Source organism: Terrapene carolina, unplaced genomic scaffold, assembly GCF_002925995.2.
Source record: "Terrapene carolina triunguis isolate 2854851 unplaced genomic scaffold, T_m_triunguis-2.0 Scaffold210, whole genome shotgun sequence".
Lineage (NCBI taxonomy): Eukaryota > Metazoa > Chordata > Testudines > Emydidae > Terrapene > Terrapene triunguis.
Window position 1 is genome coordinate 11,614,289 of NW_020664561.1, and position 14,965 is coordinate 11,629,253.

Below are 14,965 nucleotides of genomic sequence, written 5' to 3' on the forward strand. Positions count from 1 at the left end.
CATAAACGCCTAGTGTAGACCAGGCCTTAGAGATCTAATGAGCTAACGAACAACTAGGAAAATATTAAAAATGAAAGCCATCTCATAAAGTGGGCTTCTAATAAAAATCCAGCATCAGCTTTAACTATGGAGAGACTATTAACTCTCCATAGTAGTTCAAAATATGCAGAAAGGGTATCAAAAGCTGTTTTCATAACATATTCTAACTCAGTGGCTCTCAAACGTTTTTACTGGTGACCTCTTTCATATAGCAGGACTCTGAGTGCGACTCCCCTTACAAATTAAAAACACTTTTTTTTTATATATTTAACACCATTATAAATGCTGGAGGCAAAGCGGGGTTTGGGGTGGAGGTTGACAGCTTGCGACCCCCCATGTAATAACCTCACGACCCCCTGAGGGGTCCTGACCCCCGGTTTGAGAACCCCGTTCTAACCTATCTAACATGTTGTTCTTCGAGTGATTGCTCAGGTGTATTCCACAGTAGGTGTGCATGCTTGCCACGTGCACCGGTGCCGGAAGTTTTTCCCTTAGCAGTATCCATAGTGGGGGAGTGGCACCTGTATATCGCACTATTGAGGGGGTCTGCGTGCTCCCCTCACCCTCAGTTCTTTCTTGCCGCCAGTGAAGGTCGTCGGAACTTTGTGCTCCAGCCTAGCGGTAGCCCTCTAGCCTTAGTGGTACGATTCTTCGACCATAGTTAGTTTCTCTAGTTAGCGGCCTGGCTCGGTTCATGCCCCGTGCCCCAGGCTTCAAGTCGTGCGACTCCTGTCGCAATTCCATGCCCAGAAGTGATCCACACTCTGTGTCTTTGCTGTATGGGCGAGACTCACGTAAGTGAGCGTTGCAAAATCTGCAAATTGTTCAAGCCTCGGACGAAGCGTGAACGAGATATCCGTCTCCGGGCTCTACTCATGGAGTCGGCATTGGCCCTGGCACCGGTGCGCTGACCTGACCCGGCCCCGGGCATCGCGTCCTCGATGCGAAGCGAGGGCCCATTAACCAGTTGGCACTGCTCTGCCGCGAAGAAGCAAGGGAAGACCCAGCGGCGCCAAGACAAGGATAGGGGTGAGGCCGGACCCGAGTTGGGCAGCCCATGATCCCCATCAGGACCTAGAGCTCCGACTCGTGCGGAGTGGAGTAGTCCGGTCCCGTCCGCGCGTGCCTCTCCTCCGGTAAGAATATCCTCGACGCCGGAGGCAGCACAGGCAGCGTGTGACATCCTCGTCATTCCGGTGCCGGCTGTGCCGCCCGAGTTGGGCCCCCGGTCCCGAGGGAAACCGCCATTGGGTGCTCACCAACTATCTCCAGCCAGATCCGAGGCAGAGATGCCTGCCCGTTCCGAGGGGCCTTCCCGTAGCCCACGACAGACCTCTACTCCATCGGCCAGGTCGCCTGGGAGCGAGTCTCCGGAGGCCTCCACTGCCTGGAGGGGCCGCAGGCACCGTGATAGAAGGCGTCGATGCTCCTCTTCCAGTCGGAGTGATAGGAGTAGCTCTCGACGCCGTCGGCACCGCCACTCACATTCGAGTGTTCGCCGAGACAGACGCCATACTCAGAGCGCATCCCGACCGGCACCGAGGCATCGTAGCCACAGTCGCCGGAGGGATTCCAGAGACTGTACCTCTGACGTATACATGTTGTTGTCATCGAGGTCCAAATCCCGAGGTCGGCGCCGACAAGGCCGGGACCAGTCCAGCCGCTCTACGGCACCGTGTGTTCATCGGTGACCTCAGCCTCGGCTCCCAGCCGTCCCTCCCCGGGCCGCATTGCCCCTCGAGAGCCAGTGGCTCTGCTAGGACCCCATACGGGCCAGTGGCAAGGGGCACCATTGCAAGGACAGTGGTGCCAATGGGCACCGTGGCCCCAAGCGCCCGCACCGGCGAGACCCCATTCTGTAGCAGGGGCACCCCAGGTCCACTCGGCGTCCCCGCCTCAGCACTGAGATCAGTCCTCAGGCACCGAGCCACCGGCACCACACTCGGGCCCGGACGCGGGGTTTGAGCCGACGGTACCGCCCGACGCCCCGGAGGTAGTACCGGTTGCCTCATCGGCACCGGACAAGTCTATAGCGGCATCGCCCTCTGTCTCTCAGGAGGACTTTAAGGCTCATCAAGAGCTTCTTAGACAGGTGGCCTTGAATCTCCAGCTCCAGGCTGAGGAGATGGAGGAGCCATCGGACACTTTGTTTAATGTCTTGTCCTCCTCGACACTGGGCCGTGTGGCCTTGCCTCTTCACCAGGGGGTAGCCAATATTTCTACCAGACTTCGGCAGACCCCGGCTTCCCTGGCTCCCGTTTCTAAGAAGGCGGAGCGGAAGTACTTTGTGCCAGCAAAAGGGCTTGAGTACTTGTACACTCACCCAACCCCAAACTCGCTGGTGGTGGAATCCGTTAACCACCATGAGAGACATGGCCAGCCCACTCCTACCCCCAAGGATAAAGACGCCAGGAGACTAGACACTTTTGGGAAAAAGGTTTATTCATCGGCGAGCTTCCAGCTCAGGGTGGCGAACCACCAAGCGCTGCTGATCCGGTATGATTTTAACTTGTGGGGGTCTCTGCCGAAATTCAAACCTCTTCTCCAAGACAAGGACAAGAGGGAATTTAAAGCGGGGGTCGACGAGGGTGCGGCGGCGAAAGCAGCTCTTCAAGCGGCTTTGGATGCGGCGGACACAGTGGCCCATTCGATGGCCTCGGCTATTTCCATGCGAACAGTGTCGTGGCTCTTGCTGTCTGGGCTGTCCGCAGAATCCCAGTCCCTCATGCAGGACCTGCCCTTCGACGGGAAAGTCCTGTTTGCGGACCAAACAGACACTCGTCTGCATGGGATGAAAGACTCCCGCACCACCCTGCAGACACTAGGCCTCTATGTCCCAGCACCCAAGGATAAACCCAGGCCTCAGACCTCGGCTCCCCCAGTTAGGGGCAGATATGAGCCCCCGCCTAAGAGGCCGAGGGAGCAGAGGCGTCGATCCCAGCGCCAGTCCCGTTCAGCTCCACGACCGGGCCCCTCGAAGGGCAAGAGGCAGAGGAAGAGGCGTTTTTGACTCTTTGCGGGGGACCACCGGGCCTGTTGCTTGGGAAGCCCCCCAGTTAATAAAGTTGGTGTTTGGCAACCGTTTACCTGCCTTCAGAGTGCAATGGTTCCGTATAACGTCGAACCAGTGGGTCCTCAGTACCATCTCCAAGGGGTACATGTTGCAATTCGCCTCGCTCCCTCCCCACCATCCTCCGTCCAGGGAGGACCCCGGAGACCCGGAGCATGCCCTCCTTCTAAACCAGGAGGTGGCGTGCCTCCTCACCCTGGGCACGGTGGAGAGGGTACCTCGGGAATTCCAGGGCAAGGGGTTTTACTCCCGGTATTTCCTGATCCCGAAGGCGAAAGGCGGGCTCAGGCCCATCCTCGACCTTTGGTATCTCAACCAGTTTCTGGTCCGTTGCAAGTTCCGTATGGTGTCTCTGTCCTCTATTATTCCGTCCCTAGACCCGGGAGATTGGTTCGCGGCCCTGGACCTCCAGGATGCGTATTTTCACATCCATATTTTCGAGGGTCACAGGCGCTTCCTCCGTTTCTGGTGGGGCAGGACCACTACCAGTTTACGGTCCTTCCCTTTGGCGCCTCTACGGCCCCCAGGGTTTTTACCAAATGCACGGCAGTGGTGGCAGCCCACCTCAGGTGAAACGGGCTGCAAATATTTCCCTACCTGGACGACTGGTTGCTCAAGGGCAAGTCTCGATCCCAGGTTCAGGCCCAGGTGGAATTCCTCCTGGCCACTTGCAACAGTCTAGGCCTAGTGGTAAACAAAGACAAGTCCACGTTAGTCCCAGCTCAGCGCATACACTTCATAAGGGCACTGTTAGATTCGGTAGTGGCCACGGCCTCTCTCCCCCGAGACAGGTTTGAGATGCTTAAAGGTCTCATAGCTTCAGTCACGGCCTTCCCCGTGACGACGGCAAGAGTGTGCCTCCAACTCTTAGGCCATATGGCAGCATGCACCTCGGTGGTGCGGCATGCCAGACTCAGGTTGAGGCCCCTTCAACTTTGGTTGGCATCCCAATACTCCCAAGCCAGGGACAGCCTGGACAAGGTCGTCACACTTCCACCCATGGTGTTGGCCGATCTGCAGTGGTGGTCCCTCCCAAGCAACATGTTGCAAGGGATTCCCTTCCGAGAGGCCCCTCCCTCGATACATCTGGTGTCGGACGCCTCGGACCTGGGGTGGGGAGCCCACGTGGGGCGCTTCCAGACTCAGGGTAGATGGTCGGCCTCAGACTTGCTCCTACATATAAATGTCAGGGAACTCAGGGCGGTGCGCCTAGCCTGTATAGCCTTCCACCGGTATCTGCAGGGGAAGATGGTCAGAGTCCTCATGGACACGGACAATACAACCACAATGTATTACATCAACAGGCAAGGGGGCACGAGGTCCTCGGCCTTGTGCCAGGAAGCCCTAGACCTGTGGGAGTTCTGTATAGCCCACATCTCCTTGAGGGCCTTTCACCTACCCGGCTCGCGTATTGCCTGAGCAGGATTTTCTCCCAACCGCGCGAGTGGTCACTCCACAGGGAGGTTGCCAGGCAACTCTTCCTAGAGTGGGGTACTCCCCAGGTGGATCTTTTCGCCACCAACCAGAATCACCTCTGCCCTCAGTTCTGTTCCAGGGCAGGAGGGGGCGAAGGAGCGATATCGGACATGTTCCTGATTCCATGGTCGGGCTGCCTGTTCTATGCCTTCCCGCCCTTCCCCCTGATAGGCCAGGTCCTACAGAAAGTAAAGACAGACAGGTTATCCTGATAGCGCCAGATTGGGCCCATCAACATTGGTATGGGACCCTCCTACAACTTCTAGTGGCCCCTCCGTGCAGACTGCCGCTCCGACCGGATCTCCTCTCCAGGAGGGAGGATCCCTCCTCCACCCTGACCTGGCCACGCTTCACTTGACAGCGTGGCTGCTCCATGGTTAGACGAGGAAGAGGGGAGGTGCTCTGAGGATGTTAGGCGAGTCCTGCTGGAGAGCAGGAAGCCCTCCACACGATGAACCTACCTGGCCAAATGGTATCGGTTCTCCACGTGGACGAGGGAAAGGGGCTCCTCCCCCTCATCCGCGTCGCTCCAGCTCATTCTCGATTACCTACTGTCCCTTAGGACCCAAGGGCTGGCGCCCGCCTCGGTCAGGGTAGACTTAGCAGCAATTTCAGCTTTCCACCCTCCGGTGTATGGTCAGTCGGTATTCTCCCACCACATGACTTCCCGGTTTTTGAAAGGTCTGCATCGGGCATTCCCTTATGCCAGACCCCCAGTCCCGCTCTGGGACCTGAACCTAGTACTCTCCCGCTCTTAGCTACAGTGTTTCTAGCTGAGTGGTATCCAGTTTCACTGAACTTTCCTTGTTGAACTTTCTTTCGCGAGTGCCTGGCTCGGGGCGTGCCCCGTGGCCCAGGTTTCAAGTCGTGCAACTCCTGTTGCAACTCCATGCCCAGAAGCGATCCCCACAATCAGTGTCTTCCCTGTCTGGGCGAGTCTCATGTTAGTGACAAGTGCAAGATCTGCCACTCCTTCAAGCCTCGGACGAAAAAGGAGCGTGAGATCCGACTCCGAGCTCTCTTAATGGAGTTGGCATTGGCCCCAGCACCGGCGCGTCGAGCTGACACCGCGCCGGGCTCCGCGTCTTCAGCACGTGGCGAAGCACCTCCGGTGCGCCGTTCCGAATCGGCACCCGGTACCGCGTCCTCGGTGCGCAGCGAGGCGCCGTCAGTGTCCCGGCACCACTCCCCAGCTAAGAAGCAAGGGAAGTCTCAGTGGCGCCGACAGAAGAACAAGGGTAAGGCCGGACCTGAGTTGGGCAGCCCGCGATCCCCACCGGGACAGAGACCTCCGACTCGGGCTGAGCAGAGTAGTCCAGTCCCGTCCGCACGAGCCTCGCCGGCGGTACGCATGCCTTCGACGCCAGAGGCAGCTCAGGCCGCGCGTGACATCTTAACGCTTCCGGTGCCGGGAGCACCGCCTCAGTCGGGCCCCCGGTCCTGTGGGAAGCTGCCTTTGGGCGCCCATCAGCCCTCCCCGGAGGTGTTGGAGGTCGAGGCACCTTCCCGGGTTGAGGTGCCGAGCAGAGCCCCACGACGCACGTCGACTCCGCATCCGGGCTCTTCGATGAGCGGATCCCACTCCTCCAGTCTCAATCGTCGTCGAGGAGGTGGCAAGAGGCAGCGCCGTTCCAATTCCAGTGAGTCCGAGAGGAACAGGTCACGACGCCGTCGGCACTGACGCTCGTACTCAAGCACCCGCCGTCACAGGGGCCATGCTCGCGGTGAGTCCCGAGAGTCCCCGGCACCGAGGCACTGTGGCCACAGGTGCTGCAAGGAGTCCAGGGACATATATCTCTCGACCTCCTCCAGGTTGAAGTCTCGGGGCAGGAGCCGTCATGATAGAGACCGCTCCAGCCATTCTTACAGCACCGTGCGCTCCTCCCGGACCTTGGCGTCGGCGCGCAGCCGTCTCTCCCAGTGCTGCACCACAGGACCAACCTGCCCTGCCAGCGCCCGATGCGCCTCTGCTCCAGGCCTTGCCCTGGCAGGGACAATGGTGCCAGTGGGCACCGTGGCCTCAGGCACCTGTGCAGCCGGGACCTCGCTCCGTGGCGGGAGCCTCTCAGGGCCAACCCGCGTCGCCTCCCCGGCACCGGGATCAGGCCATGGGTGCCAAACCCCCGGCACCGACTCCGGCACCGAACCCGGATGTGGAGCCCACAATGCCGTTGGCCGCCGAAGGCACCGCACCGTCCACCTCTTCGGCGCAGGGCGATTTGGTTGCGTTACCGCCTCCCTCTTCTCAAGAGGACTTTAAAGCGCATCAAGAGCTACTTCGGAGGGTGGCAGCCAACCTCGAGCTCCGGGCCGAGGAGATGGAGGAGCCCTCCGATACTCTCTTCAATGTCCTCACCTCCTCGGTACCGGGGCATGTGGCACTCCCTTTCCATAAGGGAGTTGCCAACATCACCCATTAGATTCCCGGATAGCCATGGCCTCCCTCCCACGGGACAGATTCGAGACGCTCAAAGCTCTCATTGCCTCGGTCATGGCCTTTCCGGTAACCACGGCACGGATGTGCCTCCAAATCCTAGGCCACATGGCAGCTTGCACCTATGTGGTGAGACATGCCAGACTTCGGATGCGGCCCCTTCAGCTCTGGCTGGCCTCCCGCTATTCCCAGGCCAGAGATGGCCTGGACAAGGTGGTCACAGTGCCCCCCAGGGTGGTGGCAGACCTCCAATGGTGGTCCCTCCCGAGCAACATGCTTCAGGGTATTCCCTTCCGAGAGCCCCCTCCCTCACTAGATCTAGTGTCGGACGCCTCGGACCTGGGCTGGGGAGCCCACGTGGGGGATTTCAGGACCCAGGGTATGTGGTCACCAGAGGAACTAACCCTGGACATAAATGTCAGGGAGCTCAGGCCCATACGCCTGGCGTGCGTGGCATTTCGCCAGCACATACACGGGAGGGTGGTCAGAGTCCTCATGGACAACACGACCACCATGTATTACGTCAACAAACAGGGGGGCACGCGTTCCCGGGCCTTATGCCTCGAAGCCCAGCTCCTGTGGGAGTTCTGTATAGCTCACAATATGCTCCTGCGGGCTTTTTACCTGCCCGGCAAGAGCAGCACACTCGCGGACCGCCTGAGCAGGGTATTCTCCCAACGGCATGAGTAGTCCCTGCACAAGGAGGTGGCCAGGTGGATCTTCCTACAGTGGGTGCTCCCCAGGTAGACCTGTTCGCCACCGCCCAGAATCGACAGTGTCCTCGATTCTGCTCCAGAGCGGGAGAGGGCGACGGGGCGCTATCGGATGCGTTCCTGCTCCCATGGTCGGGGCCCCTGTTGTATGCCTTCCCGCCCTTCCCCTTAATAGACAGGGTCCTACAGAAGGTGAAGTCAGACAGGGCAAGGATTATCCGCATAGCCCCGATTGGGCCCGTCAGCATTGGTACGGGTCCCTGCTGCAACTCTTAGCGGCCCCTCCTTGCAGACTGCCGCTATGTCCGGACCTCCTCTCCCAGGAGGAAGGTCGCCTCCTCCATCCCAACCTAGCTACGCTCCATCTGATAGCATGGCTGCTTCGTGGTTAAATGAGGAGGAGGGGAGGTGTTCTGAGGATGTGAGAAGGGTCCTGCTGGAGAGTAGGAAACCCTCCACGCGGCAAACCTACCTGGCTAAGTGGTATAGGTTCTCTAGGTGGGCAAGGGATAGAGGTTCTTCTCCCTCTTCCGCGTCTATCCAGCTTGTCCTTGATTACCTCCTATCCCTTCGGACCCAAGGCCTGGCGCCCTCCTCCATCAGGGTGCACCTGGCAGCCATTTCGGCTTTCTCTCCCCCGGTGCAGGGCCTGTCTGTGTTTTCACATCACATGACGGCCCGGTTTCTGAAAGGGTTAGATCGGGCATTCCCTTACGCCAGACCCCCAGTCCCGCTCTGGGACCTAAACCTGGTACTTTCCCGCCTCACAGGGCCTCCTTTTGAGCCATTAGCCACGTGTTCGTGGTCCCACCTGTCGTGGAAGGTGGCGTTCTTAGTGGCTATCACCTCAGCCCGCCGGGTCTCCGAGCTCAGGGCCCTGACCTCTGAACCGCCATATACGGTCTTTCATAAGGACAAGGTTCAGATCCGCCCTCACCCCGCCTTTTTGCTGAAGGTAGTCTCGGCTTTCCACATGGATCAGGATATTTTCCTCCCGATCCTCTGTCCTAAGCCCCATTCCTCCAATGAGAAATGCCACCTGCACATGTTAGACATGCGCAGAGCACTGGCCTTTTACGTAGACAGAACCCGGCCATTTAGGAGGTCCCCCCCAGCTTTTTATTGCTTAAGCCGAACGCATGAGGGGGCGACCGGTCTCCACCCAGCGGATCTCCCGCTGGATCACTTCGTGCATTCGCACCTGCTACGACCTGGCAGGGGTCCCCCCCGCCTCCTATAGTGAAGGCTCATTCGACGAGAGCCCAGGCCTCGTCAGTGGCCTATGTGGCTCATGTCCCTATTCAGGACATCTGTAGGGCTGCTACGTGGTCCTCTGTCCACACTTTTTCATCGCACTATGCGATCGTCTCCCAAACGAGGGATGACGCCGGGTTTGGTAGAGCGGTGCTCCGCCCGGGTAACCCTTAAATCTTTACACTTAAACTCCTACCCGCCTCCCTCAGGGATAGCTTGGAGTCATCTCTAGTGGAATACACATGAGCAATCGCTCGAAGAAGAAAGGACAGTTACCTATTCCGTAACTGGCATTCTTCGAGATGTGTTGCTCAGGTGTATTCCACGTCCCGCCCTCCTTCCCCTCTGTCGGAGTTGTCTGGCAAGAAGGAACTGAGGGTGGGGGGAGCACGCAGCCCCCTTTATGGCGCGATATACAGGCACCACTCCAGGGGTCGCAGCGGTGCTCCCCCACTACGGATACTGCTAAGGGAAAAACTTCCGGTACCGGTGCACGTGGCGAGCACGCACACCTATAGTGGAATACACCTGAGCAACACATCTCGAAGAACGCCAGTTACGGAACAGGTAACTGTCCTTTAAGTTACCACATAGCTCCTTCTGAGAAAGCACATTTATTCTTAAGGTAAAAGCATTACAGAGTACATATTAAAAACAATAAAAGAATGTTCACACATGCTAATAAGCTTACCAGCAATCACCCCAATACCATGAAGGGCTCTGGCAGATGAACAGTTCTACAAACCTCACCAACGGGTTTTTCTATGGTCACAAGTTCGTAACAGCTGTTAGCTCAGAACAATCACACTCATGAAAAGTTTAGTCGCCCCTTTATACAGCCAGTATCTTTGAACTGGAAATAGATCATTAGTGGACAATGGGTCTCTTCTCAGTTAGTAGCTTCAAAAGGCTGGGTTTTTGCATAATCAGAGGAGTTACATTTGCATATACTTGTCCCTAGAGGTTTCTTGGGAAACCCACTTAACTTTAAAAGTTCATTGTTTCAAATAGTCTTTGAAGCTCATAATGCCTCCCAGGTTTACATTAGTCGTGTCTCTTCCCCCCAGAGATGTTATATACAACCTCATAATAATATATAAACATTTGCATTTTTAATGTAATGGACACCTAAGATACTTAAACTTAATTCAGTAAGGTTTGTCCAGGATATCGCAGGAAATTGCCCCATCTGTCTCAGGTGCCATGGACAAAAAGTACTTTGGTCACAACATTCTAAATAATTTGGTGGGATCAGGGTCTTGGGGGGTTTTTTGTTTTTGTTTTATTTTGTTTTTTATTGACACTGATCTTAATAATTGGTTTGGAGGCTGTGAACTTTTGGCAGAATATAGCACATCTGTTGTATGAAGTCAAATGTTGTTGTTTAAATTGCAACCACACCACCCAAGTTCTAAAGTTATATGAATAGAATTCTGTCTTTTCACTCTTTGATAATGTTTAATTTATTGTTTTATTTATTTATTTATTTGAACTTCAGTAGAATTGAAGTACAGTACTATATTTGTTCTTGTCTGATTTTTTTAATCAATTTTTTTCCTACCTCTGTCATTTTAGGAAATTCATACAAGTTTCAAGCTGGTAACAGAATGAATGCAATGCTGTGGTTCAAACATCTGAGCGCTGCCTGCCAAAGCAACAGACAACAGGTGAGAACAATACTGTGAAAAGGAATTGAGAGCTGCTGATCGGAACTTGGCATTGGTAACTATTTGTGAAAGAAAATGGAGTACTAGTCGGTCAGTTTTTATGCAAAACAAGATACTCCTACCAATACACACAACTTGGAGGTAACATAAAGATTGTGTTCACAAACAAAGATTTAAGCCTTTATAAGGATCAAATGAAGCAACTGGGCAATTTGGAGGAGAAAGGGATATCTTAATACTTGTAACATGTTGACAGGGTTTTATGCATAATATACCCTTACATATCTTTATTTTTTTAAAAGCAACATACTAGGCTATTATAAAGTAATAATTCAGAACACCTTACTGGTAGTATCACTATTGTAAGCTGTAGTAGTGTTTAGAATCAGTATTGCAAAATTCTGTGTAGTGTCATTTAGGGCTGTCAATTAATCACAGTTAACTCACGCAGTTTAACTAAAAAAAATTAATCACAATTAATTGCAGTTTTAATCGCACTGTTAAACAATAGAATACCAATTGAAATTTATTAAATATTTTGGATGTTTTTCTACATTTTCATATATATTGTATTCTGTGTTGTAATTGAAATCAAAGTGTATACTCAGTCCTACTTCTTGTTCAGCCAATCACTTAGACAAACAAGTTTGTTTACATTTATGGGAGATAATGCTGCCCTCTTATTTACAATGTCACCAAAAAGTGAGAACAGGAATTTGCATGGCACTTTTGTAGCCAGCATTGCAAGGTATTTGTATCCCAGATATGCTAAACATTTGTATGCCCCTTCGTTCTTTGGCCACCATTCCAGAGGACATGCTTCCATGCTGATGATGCTTCTTAAAAAAAAAAAAATGTGTTCATTAAATTTGTGACTGAACTCCTTGGGGAAGAATTGTATGCCCCTGCTCTGTTTTACCCGCATTCTACCATATATTTCATGTTATAGCAGTCTCAAATGACGACCCAGCACATGTTGTTCATTTTAAGAACACTTTCACTGCAGATTTGACAAAATGCAAAGAAGGCACCAATGTGAGATTTCTAAAGATAGCTACAGCACTCGACCCAAGGTTTAAGAATCTGAAGTGCCTTCCAAAATCTGAGACGAGGTGTGAAGCATGCTTTCAGAAGTCTTAAAAGAGCAACACTCTGATGCGGAAACTACAGAACCACCAAAAAAGAAAATCAACATTCTGCTGGTGGTATCTGACTCAGATAATGAAAATGAACATGCATCGGTCCGTACTGCTTTGAATTGTTGTTGAGCAGAACCAGTCATCAGCATGGACGCATGTCCTCTGGAATGGTGGTTGAAGCATGAAGGGACATATGAACCTTTAGCACATCTGGCACATAAATACCTTGCGACCCTAGCTACAACAGTGCCATGAGAATGCTTGTGCTCACTTTCAGGTGACATTGTAAACGAAACGGGCAGCAGTAGAACTGAGCAGTAGAACTGAGTGCACTTGCAGACTCACACTGAGTGGACTTGCTTACTCTAAAATTTTGTTGTAATTGAAACCAATATATTTGAAAATGTAGAAAACATCCAAAAATATTTAAATAAATGGTATTCTATTATTGTTTAGCTGTGTGATTAATCGCACGATTAATCGCGATTACTTTTTTTAATCGCTTGACAGCCCTAGTGTCATTTTTGTTAGGTATTGGCTACCCAATATAACCTTTAATCAAATTTTGTGTTGCTTATATTGCTAAAAAGCATAAAGAAGCACCTGAGTGTGAGCTTGGGTGGCTAGCCCATGCCTCTGCCCGTGCTGCTATTTTTAGTGTGGTTGCTCAAGTTGAGCTAGTACAAATCTGACTACCCAAGCTGGGGGGCACACTGATGAGAGCTTAGCTTTGAGCCATAAGCTACATATAATGCAGTTATGTCTGTTATAGACACTCTTATTCAGTGCTACTGGTGCCTAGGAAAAGGTCACAATCCTGACAGGTGTTCAATCTACCTTGTCTTCTCTAGTCACCCGTATAAATATCAGGATGGCCACCTCAAACACTTACTTAGGAAGTAGGCTTTTCAGGTCCAGTAAACCAAGTGCAGTATTAAAGTTTGGCACTGTCAGTGGTGGGAGGCCTGTCCTAACTTTTTGCTGTGTAAACACACTCATTTTGAGGGGTCAGTAATGGAAGAGGATGAGTTTGAGATGACTAGTGACCTTGAAACACTTCGAATCTCACCTTTTGCAGATGAATCTATGATCTCTTCGTGAACTGATTTCCCTTCCCGGACTTATTGTGACCCCTTGCAGAGAGCTTCAACCTAGGACTTAGTCTGGTCCCAAGAAAGCTCACAGGGTCTTCATTATTCTGTAGACCAAGTACCTCAGATTTGTGGAGATCCCTTTTAAGCAAGGGTACCATGAAACTGACAAGGAGTCTTTGGTTATCCCCAGATTCATTCTTCCGACTCTGAAATAGACAAACTATCCCTCTATATCAGGTCATTAAAAAAGGTTTTGAATATTTTTACTTGTCTGACCTTGGGCTCTCAGATTGACTCTCCAGCTGATGTGAGATCTCACTACACTGAAGCTTCTAGATACATATCAAAGGGTAAGGACATTAAGCAGCTGGATCTCTTGGGGAATAAGATTTATTCCTCAACCACAGTGCAGATGAGGAATGACAGCACTCTAAAAGTGCTGGCAAAATATGACTTCCTCACATACAACAAGCTGATTGTTCTAGATCTGCTCCTGGAGTATATTAGCATTTCCTCTTCTTTATAGGAGCAGTGTTGTCAGCACTTCCCGTTTTCTAGCCATTAAAGAATGATGAAGAACACTGCTGTGCACTTCTTCCTCTCCATTATTTGGGGAATGCCTTCACAAAGATATGAGATTTGCATATTCCATGAACATGGCAAGACTTGGCCTTATCCTAGTCTCTGTTCATTGGAATTCCATAAACTGGGACCTTCAGCTGTGAAGGCCTTGCATCTGTCTTCAATAGGCTTGTTAACTTTAATAAATGTTAAACTCTCAATTGTGGCCAAACTACATTATGTCATAATTCACCTGTAGATATAGACCAGAGCCAAATCATGTTATAACACATTTTATAAACCATACTGCAATCTAATGTCTGCCTTCTCTGTATATATGTTTCCTATAGTTGTAGTTACTCTAGTGCTGCTTGACTGCTTGTATTTACCCTTTTTTTTGTAGAGGGGAGAGGTAAACTGAACATTTTAAACTTGCAAGAGGTGGGTTCTGAAAAGATGAAATATGGAAAGCCAATTCTCAAAATAAAAATCAGCTGTTACTTGTGTTTTTGTTTTAGGTTCCTGCCAACTTGATGTCTTTTGAGTAAAAAGCTAATTCAAAACATGAAAGAGAACAATTTGATGAACTGTTTCTCATAATTTGAGCATGACGTCCTGAAGAAAGCGTGCCAGCTATACATTTATTTCTGAGCCAGAACAGAACCTAAAGGCTCAATCTCTAAACGCTGGAGTACTAACAGTTTGGGGAATGGATTCCCTTGAGTGAAAAATGGAGTTGCAACATGAACTGCCATGGACCATGCTTCTTAATATTTTCTGAACTGACCTGTGGAAACCACTGCCTTAAAGAGTGAAAGGAAAACCAACATGCAACACCAAATAGTGTGTGTGAAACTTATGGCGGTGCTGTGCTTGGGTTAAATAGGTTGTAGCTAATTTGCATTTCTTTTAACTTTATACTAATTTTGGGGGGGGGGGGAAACCACCTTTTTAGTATTCTTTAAAAAGGGTATAACCATATTTCTTAAGGGTTGCATCAACAGCTGGGTTTAGACTAAGGATATAGCGGTACTTACACATTCTAGGGATGGTGTTTAGACTATACTAGCAGCCTTCAATTGGAGCTTCTCTCAGGCTCACTTGATCTGGAGCATCATTAATTTTCTCAGACCTAGACTATGAGAGCTGTAACAAATGCAACATTTTTTTGTTTTGTTTTGTTTGTTTGTTTTAAGTACTAAACTTGGTAACCTTAGTACTGTATAGGAACCTTACTTCCTGCCAGTGGCACAAAGGCTGAGTGTGTGTACAGCACACTTTTTCTTGTAAGCAGGATCGTGATACATGCTTGTCTAGTTCCTAGTTGAAGAATAGTCTGTTTTGGGTTTTTTAAGTGGGAGCTGTGAGGTGTCATCAGGTCAGAACTGAGTGTTTCCTTCCCATTGTGTTTCTACACTGGTTACTTTCCTCCATGTGATGGTTCCACTACACAACAAACACTGGATATAGCTCACAGAGATGTTTTACTTCTCTGGAAGGATGTTCCCCTAGGTACAG

General features: G+C 51.4%; 1 protein-coding gene across 5 annotated transcripts in view; it reads left to right on the forward strand.

The window, feature by feature from the left end:
- Positions 1-14,752, forward strand: part of LOC112105868 (ras-specific guanine nucleotide-releasing factor RalGPS1) — a 294,309-nt gene extending 279,557 nt beyond the window's left edge. For all 5 annotated transcript variants that reach the window (XM_026655681.1, XM_026655680.1, XM_029912319.1 and 2 more), the window contains 2 exons: positions 10,562-10,653; positions 13,966-14,752. In XM_026655681.1, the coding sequence (XP_026511466.1) occupies positions 10,562-10,653; positions 13,966-13,995 (122 nt within the window). In that variant the 3' untranslated portion in view covers positions 13,996-14,752. The remainder of the gene's footprint in view (positions 1-10,561; positions 10,654-13,965) is intronic.
- The last annotated feature ends 213 nt before the right edge of the window (positions 14,753-14,965 follow it).